Here is a 19256-nt window from a genome sequence, read left to right as displayed (position 1 = left end):
CATAGTCCACGTGACCCAAACCAGGGTGCTTGCTGTTGTCCTCTGGCACATCAACTAAGTAATGGCTAAAACCTATCAAAAACTTAGCATGCTGTAGGCAAAGCCTTATATGACATCACAAGCTCAAATGAAGACAGCACAATTTCTTTTTCTTTCAATCATCATTTATGGCGTTCCTGACCTAACAAATTTGCTAAAAAATCGGTAATACTAATTAGAAAGATGCTACAACAAAACCACAACATTTCCTTGTGATCTACCTAATTCAACACACCTCTGTATAGGACTCTAGAAAACACACTGGCTACATCTTCAACATGTCCTTCCACCACTCACAACTCAAAACCACTTTTGCAATTAAAAAAATCAAAATAATTCAAATAAATGTCCTTATCCTAGCAAAATGATCATCAGATACCATCCTTCCAGCAACCTCCATTCCCCAAACCAAATGTAATACATACTACAAATTCTAATATTCATTATGGAGAGTGTCTTTAGTTAGTATATGTAGTAGTGTTGTGCAACTCCTCAGTCAGTGGTGGATTAAGTATACCTTGGGCCCTGGGCTGTTTTCAAACCATAGGCCCTCACACACATTCTCAGAATTGTGCATAAATGCAGGTGTTCTTTTGGATTTACCTTCCTGATTTTTGTAAAGCAGCATGTATGTGTTTTAAAACTGTACTTTTGTTTTTTTTTCCAGTAAGCAGTGAAACAGTTTATTAACAAATAATGAAAAAAGTAAACCTTTCTGAACATTCAGCCAAAAAAGGCCACTCAAACCACTGTCATTATAATCCACCAATATCTGCACTCATCATTTATACTCACTTTACTGTGTACATATCATATGTCGGATTGTGATAAAAATAGCCACAGTTATTTAAATTTGTTTTACACATATATACACACCAGTCATCCAAATGAATGTTTAACTATCATCTTAGCAGGATCAATCAGTTTTATCCACAAATATCCCCCAAACCTAGCAATTACAGCTACATTATAGACTACAGACTTCTCAGATGACTGTCAAAGAATAAATAAATAACAATAATAATGACCAGCATAACATATTTTAAGTTTGTTTCTTTCCCTCTCGCACACACACACACACACACACACACACACACACACACACACACACACACACACACACACACTAGCCACAGTAAAGTATTCCAACCTAAATTCACACAAACATGCACATTAGTCCTGTAAAACCAGACTGTTCAAAATGAACAGATGATACAAGCATAAGATATTTTCATCTGTAAATAGCCCCTACCCCTACCAGCAGTTATAGCCACTTTGATGACTGTGTACACCCCTTACTGTTATGAAGAAAAAATGCACGTATTTTATTGGCAGATTTGGATGAACCCCATGAAGTAGTACAAAGATCACTAGCATCATGCCATAAGACCCAGCCACTGTGTAGTACAGTTTAAACAGAAGAAGATTAGAAATATTAACCACCTTATAAAATATGCTAAGTCAATATGCACAATTTATGCGTAAGTAAAAGCCATCTATAATTCCACATTAAAGAGAACTATTACTAATGCATACGTTGCTGTTGACAAACAACTTTGCATTTCAGTGCCTTATCTACAAATGCAATACCTGCTGCTCTTGAAAGATAAGTAGCCTATGCTGCATTAAAAATGGTGCACTGATGATATTGCCATAACATTTCCTTAACTAGATCAGCTACGCAATAGGGAATGGCTGTCAAAAAAACCAAACACAGGTTCATTGTTACTAGACATGCAGTCCAGTAGACCATTAAGGAGCCTAGCCCAAATTCCCAAATACCAAAAAGCACTGCCTGATTAACTGACTTGCTCAAGGTCACACAATCAGTAAATGAAGGTGAAAAGATTCAAACCCTGCACCACTGGCATAGGAATAACTCTAACACATATGTGGTGTGGAATGTCACACCTCTAGCAGCCTATACCTACATACATCTTGCATTCCAGAGCATTTTCTGAAAAATAAACTTAAAAAGCATAAGATAAACAAATATAAATATTTTGCGAATAAAAGCTATTACAACTGTACAAATAGCAATGTTATGGTATTCTTTATAGGGACAATAGTGAGTGCATTCAGTCTTCTTCATATATACTGTAATATATAATGCATACAAACCCCACACTGTATTCTTCTAAACTTTCATAATTTTTCATATCTTGAAAACTATACAACAGACATATATTGTTAGAACATTTTTATTAACAAGAGGCAAGCTTTCATATGACAACTAAAAATTCCTCTGTAAGTGCATGTTTACTGAGATATTTACAGAAATGTGAAAACATGTGTTTAATTGTGTAATTAGCAACTCAATTAATACTAGATGTCTCTCAAGATGTGCAACTTACAGTGCAAATATCAAAGTTTTCTTCAACATCTAAGGCTTCACCTAATGTCATGCAACAGTTTGTAATTCACTTGATTTGTTTTGAGTATTGAATACATATGGTAGTATTGCTTACTTTCATAATTTCAAACAAGCAACTAGCAACATTTCCAGTATACTGTGATATAAGCCAGCATTTTAAGTGAATTGTCCCGTGTCCCATATTGGTGTTTCCCATCATACATCACAACAACATGTAGGTCTCTCAGTTATGAACATATGAACATAAATATGAAATTATGAATCATGAGTGCCAAAGATTAATTTCTCAATTGCAGAACATCTTAGACAAACAATCTTGGTGTCATTTTGTTAATAACTCCTTGCCATTTCTAATACTGTCTATTATTAGCTAGTAGGTTACTTATTTAAAGAAGCCAGACCCAAAAAAGTTCTGCACACCATAAGGGGGCATAGGTGTGAAGTGGAAGTATACAGAAAGGTGTTATAGGCTTGACTGAGTTAACAAGTCAGAGCTTTAGTCCTCCATGCTGACAGACTGTAGAAATCCTTTATATTGCAGTCTTGTATAGAAGACTGTATCACAGTAATATTCAGCAATGATTGCATAATGGATGCTGAAGAACAGACGGTTCTAATCATCACTCTAAATAACGCAGACTATATTAACCCGACAAATGCTAAACCCTTTACTGTTGCTGAAGGCTATAAAGAAGGTTGTTTAAAAATATATTACTGAAATACACGTTTAGACTATATTACACAATAAATGCCTATTAGTGAATGAATTAATTCGTTAGTGTAATGAATAAAGCAAAACAATCAAAGACAATACAGATGTTGCAGAAGGTTTTGTTCAGCATCCTGCAAGTCATACAAAAAACAGAAGTATTACTGCATACAACATTCTATTGATTTTTTTTTTGGGGGGGGTGTACATACTTGCAGGACACCTACATGTTTATTTATGTTATTTGTTTATTGGTAAAGTCCAGTTGGGCACAGGTACTATTGGGAAAGATAGTACTGGAGTAGGGGTTCAATTGCTGGGCAGGCAGATGGGGTATGGATGATTTTATCGGTTAAGGTGAGGTAAGTATAAGATATGTGGTGAGGAAACTTGAGCCAGTTAAGTGTTTTTAATGCTAAACAGTAGTGGGTACAGTAATGTTTGCTGCATGTGAATCTGACGACTTTGTTATAGCACTATTCAAGTTTAGAACTAAGTGAGGCTTGTAGGTTGGTTATGATAGATGCTCCATATGGAAGAAAGGGTAAGAGGTAAGTGGTAGCTAGAGTTTCCTTGGCAGAGTCTGTAAGAAATTTCTTTAATCTATGTAGGGTGCCTAATTTTTGAAGGGTTTTCTTGATGCTTTTGTGGATATGTAAATCAAATTTAAGACTGCCATTGACTGTCATGCCACATAGTTTTATATGTGGGGTAACTTCAGTCATGGTATTTAAGAAAGGAATTTTAAAGTTGTTTTTTTTTCATGGAAATGGGATTTTGGAAGAAATAGACATTAGGTTTTTACATTTAGTAGCAGGTGTAACACCTGTAGCCAACTTTTTGAATAATCCTCTGAAGATGTATCAAGTTGTCAGAAAGGCATATTAGGGTAGAATCATTGGCGTATTGTAGGAGGGAAGCTTGCTGAGTGGATTTATGTAAATTGTTAGTGAATATATTAAATGAGGGATGAGAATGGAGCCCTGCCATGTTTGACTTCCCTATTTTCTCTCTTTCATCAACAATAGCTATCCCCTCTGATATCACTCAATACAGATCTGACCTACCTGAATGGCTGATAATGCCATACTGTTGCAGCATATGCTTCTAGAGTCAACAAAGTTGGATCCTGGTCAAATGCGACATTCTGAACAAGGCCTCTGCCAGCCATACCAGTATAGTATTACTTGACTGTCTCTCCCCAATTACTATAAAACATTGTTCAAACCAGTCAGTGCATATCTGCTTCCATCTTTATTTTTACAATTAATACACAGGTTTAGATTTCATTTTTAAACTTTTATTTCATATTTTACAGCAAAAACACTGACAGCTATTTTCTAAATAAAACACTCTTGCACTGAAAAAAATCTTAGCATGAGAGACAGTAAAACTCTCTTCCTCTGAAACTCACATTTAATGAAAATGCATCTGGCAACCCATTAAACCACAAGAGTCATACTGGGATTTACAGATATATAGTGAAACACTAACTAGTGGCTACATGAAGAGTGCAGGAATTCAAAAGACAAATGAGTAATGCATTTACTAACAATCTGGGAACAGTCCACTGGACCAAAGTGTCCTTTTTCAGGGGGAGCCCACCAGCAGTGCTGTCTGCTGAAATTACTTGGCTAGAGTTACACAGTAGACGAATGAAGGCAGAAGGACTCAAACCTTGCTTATTAACAGCTCAAAGCCTTACTTATCTGAACTAAGTCCCAGACATCCTGCTACAGCACAACACAGTGCATTTCACAGAACGTGCCTACAAAAAAACAAACTACATTAAACATGTATTGCTAGTTAAAATATTAACATTTTTTTCAAAATTTTATTTCCATTTAGTACATTGAAACAACAAGAGTAAAACACAGGAGAATATATATCAAATATAATACAAAAATTTACCTTAAATTTATGCAACTATATACACTATGTACAAACAAAAGCAAAATATTAACATTAAACTCATATACTTCAACCCGTCCAGTTTATTCACAGTCAATGAATAAATATAATTTCAACAGTCAACAAAACAAGGAAACCAAGGATTCTACCCAAAGAATATGGCTCATATGATGATGCTGAAATATACTACAACTAACTCCTTCCTTTACACCATAACTACTCTGGGATGCAGAAAAAAAGTATTTGCACACACACACACACACACACACACACACACACACACACACACACACACACACACACACACACACACACTGCCATCAATTACAGCCTCTTGTATGACTTCATATACCTGAAATGTTTCTTTGAAATCAAATTAATAAAAACATAAATAATGACCTTGAAGTGTGTTCCAGCTCACTGTTGTGAGAAACATACAATGCAACCTATCGCACCCCAATGCTTTCACAACCTTTTGGCTCAAGAAACAGAGACAAAGGGCCAGAATTAAGAACAGAGTTTAAGTATTGGTCTTATATGCTTAGAAGGTTGCTAAAATAACAAGCTTTGCATTGGCAAGCATTTTTTGATGGATACAAATCTGAAACTAAAACACCTGTGTTTATTAAATAAATGGAAAACAACAATTTGCCAGAAAGCCTAATATTTTACAGCAAACAGAGCATAATACCTCTCAACTTCTTTGTTCAAACATTTTGGACACTGTACAAACATCTGGCAACATTAATACAACAATGATGATCCAGAGGGAAGCAGAATGTAAGATAATACCACTACTGGTGGGTCTGGATGTAGAGAAAGCATTCAAAAGTGTAAGCTGGGATTTTATGTGTTGGGCAATAGAAACATTTGCATTCCCTTATATGAGGGACCAGAGGTCAAAATTTAAGTGTGCGGAAGGTGAGCAGATGAAACAGGCAGGTCTTCCTTCCCTGTTATTTGCATTATATTTAAAACTATTTGTAAAGAAAATAAGGGAATCAGAAATTCAAGGATACAATTGATATGGTAGTCAAGAAAAGTTGGCTTTGTAGGGGCGGAGCCTGAATGGCTAACTGAAAGCAGCAGATTTTCAGAGCTCCATAAAACTAATATAAAATACAGGAAATAATTTAGTTTTCTTTTCAACAAAAATATTTAGAATTCATAGATGAAAGTATAAACTATATAACTAGAAACTTTGGTAGATTTAGGTGAATTTTTTCCTGTCCAACTACAAAGGAGAATATTTTAACTGTGGAGATGAGTACTTCGAAGAATTCTCACACTGACTTGGCTGTAAAAAGAGAACTGGAACTGGTAGCTACTGCAATATAAAAACTGTCATTAAAAATGGATGCCTTTAAGGAAAATCTACAAAATCTCAAGGATAATTGACAGAAACAAACAGATACACTTAAGGAACTCATTCAGCAACATCAGTCTAAAATAAAATAGACATAGAAACCACCCTGAATGACTTTGAGGGAAGACTCAAGAAGAGGAAACACAGAAGGAGTTACTTATCAAACAAAATGTTTGGCTTCTAAACAAAGTGGATGACCTTGAAAACAGGGAGAGGAGATCTAACATAAGAATATTTGTCATCCCTGAGAGAGCTGAAGGAGACAATATCATCACTTTCTTAAATAAATGGATTCCAGAAGTCTTAGACTTAAAAGAGGGTTTCTCATTTGGCATCAAGAGAACTCACAGACCAGCATCAACATCATCATCTACTCCCTCTAGATCAATTGTTATAAAGTTTTTATCTTATTTAGACAAAGAACTGGTCCTAAAGATAGCATGGAGAAAGAGCCCTCTAAAATATAATCAAAACCCAATAAGGTTTGACAATGACTATTCTGTCAGAGTCGTGGAACAGAGAAAAAAAAGTCTGGCCACTAATAAAGCTTGTAAAGCAAAATAACATCAAAACTCAACTTGCCTTTCCTGCCAAAATTAAAATCTTACACCTAAATGAAATGAGGACTTTCAACAAATTAGAAGAAGCCACTGCATTCATTAAAAACAATAATGTTATATCCATACCTGAAAATCTGGGCTGGATAGCTTCTTTATTGACATGGGTCACCGCAAAATATTTATGGACTGATGTTAAAAGAAAAAACAAAACACTGAATCAAAAATTGCTGTCCCTTCTAAATCTCTCAAAGTTTCTACTGCAGCTTGAATTACATTCAGATTGTGCTTACACTATAGTTCAAACAAGGTATGTTATGTAAATGTACTTTACTACATATTTGCAAGTTTTTTTTTAAAGAAAAAAGAATTGAATGTTTTTATACTATTAATAATAATATAATAAAATTACTTTATATCAAAGTCAAATAGTAAAATGAGTTGTTTATTATGATTAAAAAAAAAAAATAAAGGGGGCAACAAGTTTATTAATTAGGCTTTTTTCAACTTATATATATATATATATATATATATATATAGTTTTGAAGACCATTAGTATATAGTTTTTCATGCAGTTATTTTTAAAGTTTAAAATATTTACTTTCTAGATTGTAGAATTATTGAAATGAATAGTATATTCTGACTTAAAATGCGCAAGATATGCTCGTGCGAAAATAAAAGTTCCACAGTAGTTCAGTACATTCTTATTAATTATTAATGCGTGGTTTATTCATTCTCTGGAATCACTATGTCTTGTAATGAGTTATGCTCTGAAAGCTTCCTATCCTAGAATACCATGGTCTAACTAGCTAGCAGTTAATTTTCTCTCCTGAGATGGTAGGACTAAGCTTCACTCTATAAGGTTTGGCTAGTATGTATTTCACAATCTCTGTTCATCCATTTTGTTTCTCTCTCTGTTTTTTTGAAATGTTATAATAGAACTTGCTCATGGATAATGTTAGTGATTGTTCAGCTGAGAGGTAAGTCTTACATGACTGATTAACTTAGTATAAGAATAAATGAGAGGAAATATAGCTAGCATTGGTGGAAAGGGGAAAGTTTTATGAATGCCTGTCACATACATGAAAATCTGAATTTTGGCTATCATGGAGATACCTTCTAGGCTTGGGGGGTTTCTGTTTTTGATCTGAGTCTGCCCGTGATGCTTGGTGGTTAAAGTGGTGAATGTCTTTCATACGGGACTTAAACAGATGAGTGGATTTCCTTGCTGAAGTGTTTGGATGAGTCCACTTTGCCTTGGGGTGTGTGGATGGATGGAAACAGAGTTATGTTTGCGTGGGGAAACCAGTGTTATTAAGTTGTTACAGATTTGGGGAGTTGAATTTGAGTGATATTTGGAGGCCTGATTGATAGGGAGGTTGCAACTAGTAATGATAAAAGCGAATTAAACTGGGATCGCTGGTTGAGTGGGAAAGCATATTTCATTATTTAAGGAGGTGAAGCTTTTTACAGAGCTCGAGGTTGTAAACGTAACAGGCTGTCAACCTCTCATGTTTCACAGAGCTTGAATTACAAGTGCAATGTGAACACTATGAAGTAACTCTCTGATCAGCTGCCTTATCTTTGAGAAAGGGGAAGATAGCGAAATAATAGTTACTGATAATGATCAAATTGTTTCTTCCCAAGTCATACTTGTCAGCTTCTCTTTTCAGTTGTCCACCAACCTTTCACATTATAAAGTACTGCCTCCTTGTTTCATTTGCCTATATTCCTTTTCTCTCATAAATATACACATTATTATTGTTATGAGGTTGATCCAGACAAGTACATTTAATGTTTTAGAGATTTTAAAGACTATATTTCTGAAGAGTTCGAACCCTAGCAGTTCACTGCTGGACTCTGTTAGTCTTTGTTTTTACTTTGTCACACCAGACAGTGAAGTTCAACTTTTGGGGAGAGACATTTGCAACACTTTCCTATAGATTTTTATGTTCTCAGTATGCATATTTAACAATTGTGTAGTGCACATACAGCAGCAAAAATCATCTGAGATTCTCAACGTGCTGGTTATTTGATTTTGTTCTCATTCTAGACATATTTTAATATTAGCAGAAAGTATGTATTTACTTCTGGGTCCATTATTAATGGCTGTCCAGTTTTCTGTACTCTTGAACTAGTTATCTAGTATTATCACAATGAAAATATCTAATGTGGACACTGTTAACATTACCAGTGCATAATTACTAAATTAATCTGGATGGGGGAGGTAGTACACATAATTCATGGTTTTAGTGGTAATGAAAAAACAAAAAACAAACAAAAAAAATGCTGAATGTTTATACATGTATGTTGAAAGACTATTAAACTGGTCAGCATTCTGATAGCATAGAATTAATTCAGTCCGAGGTATTAATATGAGATTTGAAGTTATAGAGTCTTATTTATTTTTATATTAGTTTTTTTTGTTCACATTACATAAAATATGGTTTGGCATATGCATAATTTATTTATTTATTTATTTAACATTTATTGACTGGGCTAGCTTAGCTGGATACATGTCCATTTTTCAATGTGGGAGGGAGAGATAAGCAAAAAAAAAAAAAGAAAAAAAAAATACACTTACTTACTACTATATATACAATGTTTTTTTTTGTTTTTTTAAATAAAAATTTCTATAGGTATAGACTCAACTCAAAAATAGTTTAAAAAAGCAGTTTTAGATACACACACAGAGGAAGATAATAATATATATTTAAGAGAGAGAGAAAGAGAGATGGAGAAGAGAGAATGGAAAAAAAAAAAAAAATAAAATAATAACTAGTATATATGTTATGTTAGCATAGAAAAAAAAATGTGGGAGGATGGCACATAGAACAGGAATAAGGGTTGAAGAAAAGATGAGAGGAGAGGAGAGGAAGTAGGATAAAGTCTGGTTTAGAGAAGAAGCCAGAGAGAGGAATTTTTCAGATTTCTTTTTTTTTTTTTTTTTTTTTTGAGAGAGAGATGTGAGAGAGAGATTTGTGTCCATGTTTGGCCCACCACATTAGTAAAAAAGTAAAGTAGGCTTTGTTAGTTTTAACATTGGACATAATGAGAGTAACTTTGAGTGCTTGTGTAAGTTTTTTTTTTTTTTTTTATAGGGGGAGAGGGGATTAGGGGGGAGGGGGGTTGTGGGGGGTTTTTGTATTTTTTTGGTGGGATCACTAGTTATACATACATTTTTGTTGTTGAATTAAGGACCAGTTTTTTGAGATTAAGACAGTGATGGGTCTGGAAGAATTCTGAAAGGCTGCTCTAGTGTGTTATGGGTGTGCATGTTTTTACTGTGTATGCCTTGCTTTCATAGATTTGTGTATATAAGATTAGCATATAGTAGTAGAAGAATGCATAAAATAGGGTGGGAGTGCAATGGGAGGTTCTGGGAGGTGGGTTTGACGGGGTGGGGAAGGTTTTTTTTAATTTTTTATTATAAGATTGAATAGTATTGATAGTGAGTTTGATATGGTATTGTTAGTTGTGCCATTGGTGTGTTGTTAGTAGTATCATAGTAAGAAGTAAAGTAGTTATTAGTAGTAAATATGAAATTGAATTAGTAGTATTAGGAGCAGTGACTTTAGGGTAGTGTTTTTTTTTTGGTTTTGGGTAGGGGCAAAAAGGTTTTCAAATTTGTTAAATACTGTTAAGTATACATTTTTCCATTATTTTCGCCAGTGGGGAAAGTAAAGCAATAGGTCTAAAATTAGAGATAATCTGGGAGACTGTAGCCTATTATAAATTACATAGATAATAATCTAGCTAGTGTTTAGATATCTTATGAATCCCTATTAGATACTTTACTTTTGTTCTGGTGAACTAGATGTGAATATAATTAATATATAAAAGAAACAGAAGCAACAACACTGTACAAATTTGTTAAGTATGTTAAATTAATTTAGGAACTTTTTGGAACTAATTTAGTTCATTTGTTTCATTCCATTTATACAATTCTATACATCTGAATATTAAGTTTACTTAGCATAAAGACTAAATGAATAATGCGTAGAAAGTCAAGTTAGTGGCTAAGAATGCATTTGCTCACATTATTTTCCTTTTATTTCTTTTACATTGAAATATAATAGTTATTGCATGGATCGTGCAATCCCTAACAGAACCAAGATGCTATCCTCCAAAAAAGGAAGCCAATCTGGTGGTCCCCTACCATAAACAAACTCTACAACAGAAGAAAGAAACTGTTGCAAAAAAGAGTAGAATCCCATGATTGGAGAAACTCCCTGGTCAGCTTCAGTAAGAAGCTGAGATCCATCATAAAATCCTCCAAAGCTTGTTATGAAAACAAAATCGCCACTGACTCTGAAGACAACCTCAAAGCATTCTATAGCTATGTCAAGAATCTCAATGGCAACACTCAGATCTGCTCTGAGTTACAGCACAATGGCACTAAATATACAGAACCAACGGATATTGCCAACATCCTGGCAGATAGGTTCAGTGCTAACTTTACCCCTCTGTCATCCCCTAAAGGGCCCATCTCTATACCAGAAGAATGCAAAGTTCCTGCAGTCACGGCTGCACAGGTAAAAAACACACTATCCAAAGCCAAGAACACAGCATCCATGGGACGTGACGACATCCCAGGCTGTGTTCTACATGAACTACAGAACGAACTGGCACACCACCTAAGTACCATGTTCAATCATAGCCTCACCTCAGGCTATGTGCCCACTGAATGGCTCACAGCGACAGTTATCCCACTCCACAAAGGAGGAGCCACCACAGACCCCAGAAACTACCGCCCCATTAGCCTAACGAGCCTGGTCTGCGAGGCTATGGAGTGTATCATCATGGAACTTATAAACAATGACATTGGTAATCTCCAAACTCAGGACCCCACCCAGTTCGGGATTGTAAAAGGCAGATCATGTCTCCTAAACCTGATAGACTTATTTGAAGCAGTCACCAAAGCCGTAGATGAGGGTAAGGTGGTTCACAAAGGCTATCTAAATCTCGCCAAGGCTTTTGACACCATCCCTCACTCTGGAATTATAGATAAACACACTAAACTAGGTATAAATCCCTATGTCACAAGATGGGTTGCCAAATGGCTCACTGACAGAACCCACACTGAGAAAATACCAGACTCCAAATCCAGCTTCAGACCAGTGACAAGTGGAGTACCACAGGGTTCAGTCCTGGGTCCTCTCCTGGTTGGTATCTACTTCCCTGAAGTACAGGCCAACACAGAAGGTCTTTGGCTAATGAAGTTCGCAGATGACTGCAAACTAGGAGCCATAATCAAAACTCCAAAAGATGTGGACATCCTACAAAAGGGCCTTACTGAGACAGATGCCTGGTGTCAAAGCCATGGCCTCAAGCTCAATGCCAACAAGTGCATTGTCATTCCTTTTGGTAAAAACTCAGTACCCATGAACTACCACATAGGTGGTAGCCTACTTAACACTGAATGTGTGATAAGAGACCTTGGAACACAGGTGGACAGTAGTCTCTCCTTTGATAATCATATCGCCACAGTAGTCAGGAAATCCTTCTATGTGGCACACCTCATCACAAAAGGTTTCTCATCCAGGAAAAAAGAGGTCATTGTTCCCCTCTACTTGTCACTCATTAGACCCATTATAGACTACAATGCCCCTTTTGGTATGTACCTCACAAGACATCTACAACAACTGGAAAAGCCACAGAAATACCTCACAAAGAGGATTACCGGCCTCAAAGAGATGCCCTATGCAGACCGTCAAAAAAAAAACTAGCTTTTACTTCATTGCATATCTCTCAGAGAGGCGTCTCTGCCTAACACACACAAAGCTATGTCAAACCCAGAGCTTTAGACATGCTCCACTTAAAGAAATCTCAATCCCTCCTCTACTACATGCTCTAGGGACCTAAACTCGAGGAATAGATTCCTGTCCCAGAGACTTCATATACTCTGGAACAAACTACTATATATATCAAACAAAGGTCCTCCATTGATGATTGGATGGGAGATAGGAAATTCACCCCAGGGATCACTTCTGTGGCTCTGCTTGACAGTGGCACAGGAAAATAATTTTCTTGGGTGGCGAAAGCCAGGGTACCTTTGGCTAGGCTTATATAGGCCCTAGGGCCAATAGCCTAGCACCTACCTATGAACCTATAAGAATTCTTGTCATGTTTGTTTCTTATATATAATGAGATGAGTCACATTTACTTTAGCAATGCATTGATGACAATTGTTTGATGTTGACTTAATTTAATTTATAACAGAAATTAAAGTCTGAATGGATGAAAAGTAAACATCACCTGTTACTCAATTTATATTTCAAAAATGTATGGGTTCAAAAAGACTAAGATGTTGGTTAGGAAGGTTAGTCTAACAGATTTATATTTGTCTGTTAGACTAGGAATGTTCTTCATTCCATGTTTAGTGTGGGTTAAGATTTATATAGATATGCAATTTTGTTAATATGCTTTTATTCTTTTTTTTTCTCTAGTTTTAAAATGCCTGACAAAAAATGTTTTATTATCAAACCTTATGAAAAAAACAAAACAATGCTGATTAAGATAATTAGGAACTCTTTAATTAACACAGAATTAACTATGCAGGAGGAGTTTTACGTATCTATGATTTTATTAATACAAAGTTGTTTTTTAACTTAAAAAAATCCTGACATGGAACTGACTTTGGTGTTTTTAAATACTAATGGCTTAAACAACCCAAACAAAAGATCTAACTTATTGAGATACCTAAAACTAAATAAAGCTCAAGTAGTCTTTCTTCAAGAAACCCATTTTAAAATAAATGACACATTTAAATTGGATCCTAATAATTACAGAATACTAGCTCAATCCTCTTATAAATCAAAAACTATAGGAGTAACAAAACTATGGAAAAAGACCTCATTGAATCCAGAAGTTATCTATAAATATGTGGATAGGGATGGACTCATAACTATAGTTATATTAAAATTCAACAACAGAATACTTTAGTGAATTTATATTGGTTCCCTGGTATGGGGGTAGGATTAGCTAAGAAGCACTTAGACCTCTTTATAACTACCTCGAAAGGCAATATAATCATAGGAGGTGACCTGAACTGTATTACAGATGTCACATAAACCACAAATAAGAAATCCCCCTATCATCCACAGCTAAACTATTAAAAAAATGGACAGAGATGTTTAAACTAAGTGATGTTTATGATGCTATAGGATCTAATTACTTTTCTTGCATCAAGACTATAAACACGGAACCCAAATCAGAACTGATAAAATATATGTTTTTCAAGATTTATATTCTAAAATTTTTTAATTTTTTCGATATAGCCATGTCCATTTTTAGACCATAACTCCCTGGTATTGAAAATTCACACACAGTTTAAATTATTAGTCATTACTTCAATGATTCCTTCATGCATTACAAAAATCAAAGAATTTAAACCTTGGTTAACTTCTGAACTTCAGTTTTTTCTAGAGATTAATTACAAACCAAAAACAAATATACTTATGGTATGTAATTCATTAAACGCTTATATATATGGTAAAACCATCAGCTGGTACAAAATTAAATTAAAGAATGGGAATCAGAATTACAGGAATTACAAAATCAACTTGTATTACTTAAATCCAATAAGAACTTATGAGAGACAGAAAACAAAAAAGAAAATAGAAGAAGCAAATAAAAAATATAATGAAATATTATCCCATAAAACTAACTTAGCCATAGAAAGATTAAAAATAAACTCTTATGCTACTTCTCCAAAACATCTGCATAATCTATCTATGAAAGTTAAAATGTAATCAAAAACTAATAATATTGGTAGCATATTACATGAAGGAAAAAGGAAGATTGTCTCAGACATAGGTGACATTTTAGATGCTTTTAAATATCATTATGCAGAACACCATAAAAGTGAAATAAGTATAAATGAAATTTGCAACCTAGATAATATAACCCCCAAAATTAAAAAAACAAATCTCTGTAGAGCTAAGGCTGGAGTTGCAAAAATCAATAACACAGAAAGAAATTTTAGACAGGATTAAAGAAAGTAAATCTAACAAGGTACCAGGGATAGATGGTTTAATTGCAGAAATTTATAAATTATTTCCCAATTCGATAACTTCCCTCCTACATAAAACCTTTCTTGAAGTCCAATCTTTAGCAATAATCCCCCCTTCATGGAGATATTCTTTAATTACCCCTGTTCTTAAAAGAAAATAAAGTCCCTAAATATTGCAATTATTATAGACCTTATCTTTGTTTAATAATGATTATAAAATCTTTATGTCAATTATAGTTAACAGAATGAAAGTCCAACTGTCAAATATAATTAATAAAGATCAAACAGGTTTTATATATAATAGACAAACACATGACAATATCAAAATGATATTAACATTAATTGATTATTTAAATAGAGAAAATCAAGAAGCACTGATAACTGGTGTAGATATAGAAAAGGCCTTTGATTCTTTAAACTGGGATTATCTAGTTAAACTTTTGAATGTATTTGATGTTCCCCTCTCTTTTATCACATTTATAAAGAAAGTTTATGAGAATAACTTAGCATTTGTTAAAATAGGCCATTTTACCTCTGAAGCCATACAGATCACTAGAGGCACTAGACAACGATGTCCCATGTCACCTATCTTGTTTGCATGAGCTATAGAAATTCTTGCAATCCTAATATGTAGCAATTCAAAAATAAGAGGGATAGATCTATATGATCATTATAGTTCCAAAATAATGTTGTTTGCTGATGATGTGCTTCTCACTTTACCTAACTCTAAAGAAGTATTGGATTAAGTAGATTTATCAACAGGAAACTTTCAAAAACTCTCAGGTCTCTACTTTAATAAATCAAAATCAAAGTTATTGTTGTTAAATAAAAATCAGGAGGTACATGTATCTATAAATCATATTACTGGTAAGCAAGTTCCAGCCTTAGACTATTTGGGGATTGTATTGTGTAAAGATATGGTAGAGAGTCTAAATACCAATTATTCAAACATTACAGAATCAATTAAAAAAGTTGGTAAATAAATGGAACAATATGTTTATAACATTTGAAGACAGACTGCAGTTGATAAAAATAATCTTACTACCTAAAGTAATATATATAGCCCAGGCTCTTATATTATTACCAGAAAAAAAAGACTGCTTAAAGAAATTACATCAATATTCTTAAAGTTCTTATGTTATCCAAAGAAAAATAGAGTGGCATATTCCCATCATATTAGACATTGGGGACAAGGGGGGGTTAAAATTTCCAGACATTGAAACATACATAAGGGCTTCTATACTTAAAATTGCGATAGATTGGGTAAATCCTAAATATTCTTCTAATTGGAAATGGTTACATTCCATAATATTAAGGAATGAAAATGCTTTATCAAAAAACCTTATAGTTACAGATAAAGATAATATAATGTGGTACTATTTGAGTATAAGTCTACAATATAATATAGCAAAACCAACCAAATTAAACCTAATAAACCATATTTTTGACGCCTTTAGAAAATATGTCAATATGAATATAGATATAAAACTTTGGTTTGCATTATTAACTCCATTCAGTATTACAAGAAATGTCCCTGATAAAGTACATAGATTTTTACTTCATGGGGAAATATGAACTTAATATGCTGGTTTACTTGTATAAAAAAAACAACAAGTCTTTGAAACACAACTTTTAATCTCAGGCTATGGATTAACACCTAACGATTGGCTAATGTTGCAGAGTGTTTTATCATATTCTAAGGATCTATGTAGAATAGTAAACAATTCGTCATTTAAAAATACCCCTAAATTTATATCTTGGTTGTTTGAAATTATCTATAACAACACTAATACAAAAAAAGAGTCATCATACTTGTATAATATATTAATTGCTTATGAGACAACTCCTAAAGTATCCTATTGACAATATTTAGCTAAAGGTATACAGACTCCCATATCAACAGAAGATAAAACAAATATCTTGCTCTCAATTAAATTAACATTCCATTCACAATATTAGAGATTATTTCAATGGAAATATCTACATAGATCCTTCTTAACACCTGAGAAAATTTCAAAGATAAACACCTCAAGTAATAATGTATGCTGGAGATGCAAAGAATCAGCTGACGCAGACTAGTCCCATGTTTTTATAATCGTGTCAGTATTGGAACATTTTGAAATGAGATTAATAATTTTTACAAGCTCTTTATACAGATAAATTTATTTTGACAAAATCTCTAATTTTACTGAATGTAATCAATAATCCCCACTTCAAGAAATTGGATTTGTATTTAATATGGACTATACTAGCAATAGCTAGAAAATGTATAACCAAAAGATGGAAATGCAACACAGCGCCCACCATGGAGGAATTTTATGTCTACTGAAGAAGTCTGTTTTAATGGAGATCAAAACTAAATAACTGAGAATCCATCCCAAGCCATTAGTCAATAACCCATGGAGAAAAGTTTTGACATTAATTGACACCTTGCAATTGGAATCAGATTCTTCTTGATAATTTAAATATAATGTATCAGCATCATTGTTTTTACATAGATCTGTTATCTTAATCTATTTGTCAGGCTAAATGTAAATATTGTATATAAGCTGAATATTTATTAATTGTAAACAATCATTATGTTTTAAATCAAAATAAAAAATTGAGTAAAAAAAGAAAAGTTAGCTTTATTCGCAAATGATATTATTTTATAGCTGATAAAATCAGAAAAGGACATTTTAGTGTTGTAGAACATTCTGAGACAGTTTCAATTCTTTTTGGGATGCAAAATTAATAAGATAAAACAAAGGTGATAGCTGTAAACTATGAAACCCCACAGTTTCAGAAATACTCATATTTATGGGGACATGATAAAATGAAATATTTAGGAGTATAGATTATAAAGCATTCTGTTATGGCAGCTAAGGATATGTGGGAAGAGACTAAACAAAAAGATGATTCAAATACTGAGAAACTGGAAGCTCTGTTCTATGGATATGGATAGTAAGATACAAATGATAACATTGGTTTTAGTTCCTTTAGTTTTAAACACAGGTCTAGCATATTTTTATCAACAAAAGGAGAAGTTAGGGATGGCAATTAACAGAGAGTTGAATGACTTTATCTGGGAGGAGAACAGGGCATGAGTCAAGTGGGATACGTTGATCCTTCTAACAGAACAAGGATGTTTTGGATTACCTGATTTGAAGGGGCATTTCAGAGCTACCCAGTTAAGGCCCATACACATAGCACAAGCAGAAAGCTATCATTCAAAGTGGAAAGGGATGATAATAAATTAGGGTGGAAGCTCAAGAAACAAGGTGAGACTGGGATTTTGGATGCAGAGCCTTACAGGAGAAAAAGAACCATACAGAACATTATAAAGTGGCAGAAAATATTGTAAGAACTAAGCAAACATGAGGATGGAGAAAGGAAATTCTATAGATAAGGATGACTGTAATTAAGGGTACAAAAAATAGGCAAGAGAGGCCTGGAATGTATTGGAGAAACCTGGCAAAGGAACCAAGATATTGGGAGCAAATAATTAGAGGGAAAAGGTAACAGAATGAGAAGAGGCCTATAACTAATTTGGACTGCAGGTTAGAGATTGCCTTCCCTATCACGGACTGGTATCAAAGTTTAGGCAAACAGAAAGAAACAGAGTGATCTTCAGTGAAAAGACCAGTACTGGTAGAGTTTTAGTGGAATCCAGAACAGAGGCTGCTGTTAAAAAGGGGATAATTAGTAGGGCATATAAAATATTTTATGATAACCATAAGAAACAATCAGAGGAGGTTAGAAGGGTTTGGGAAGACAGACTGGATAAGCAATTCACAAAGAAACTGTTGGGGGATATATGTATAGTTCCCAAATATGTAAAAGTCTAAAGATTTAGGATCTTTACTTATAAGTGTTTGCATAGGTATTTCTACACCCCAAAGAATTTTTCATCAGGTAGATTGCAAATGTTGGAGGTGTGATGGCAAAGAAAGAGATAATTGGGAACATATCTTTTGGGAGTGTAATGAGTTGGCAGACTTTAAAGAATCCCTGCAGACTACTCCATCAGAAATACAGGGTAAGCAAATTGGTGTAACTAAGGAAATGATTTGTTATGCTGTGATATAGAATCAGAATTGCCTATATAGAGCAAGGGCTTGCTGACTTTAATTCTGGTGTATGCCAAAAAAGCAATTACTAGAAAATGGAAATCAAAGTCTAAACCGGCTGTACTAGAAGTAGTGAATATAGTAGCAGAGATAAAACAACTGTAAGTGGGATATTTAGAAATGGGTAGGGCAAATTACATAGACAAAATGGTAACTGTGGGAAAAGTACATGCAAAT

At 34.0% G+C, this 19256-nt stretch overlaps 1 protein-coding gene across 1 annotated transcript in view; it reads right to left on the bottom strand.

Annotated features, from left to right (window-relative positions):
- LOC122806146 overlaps positions 1 to 19256 on the bottom strand; it is a 256706-nt gene that overhangs the window by 220136 nt on the left and 17314 nt on the right. Inside the window, exon 2 of the mRNA XM_044076383.1 lies at positions 7086 to 7145. Within this exon, the coding sequence (XP_043932318.1) occupies positions 7086 to 7145 (60 nt within the window). The remainder of the gene's footprint in view (positions 1 to 7085; positions 7146 to 19256) is intronic.

This window comes from Protopterus annectens, chromosome 7.part0, assembly GCF_019279795.1.
Source record: "Protopterus annectens isolate FY-2018-M chromosome 7.part0, PAN1.0, whole genome shotgun sequence".
NCBI classification, from domain to species: domain Eukaryota; kingdom Metazoa; phylum Chordata; order Ceratodontiformes; family Protopteridae; genus Protopterus; species Protopterus annectens.
Note: the sequence above shows the minus strand (reverse complement) of the source record. Positions and strands in the feature narration are given on the sequence as shown.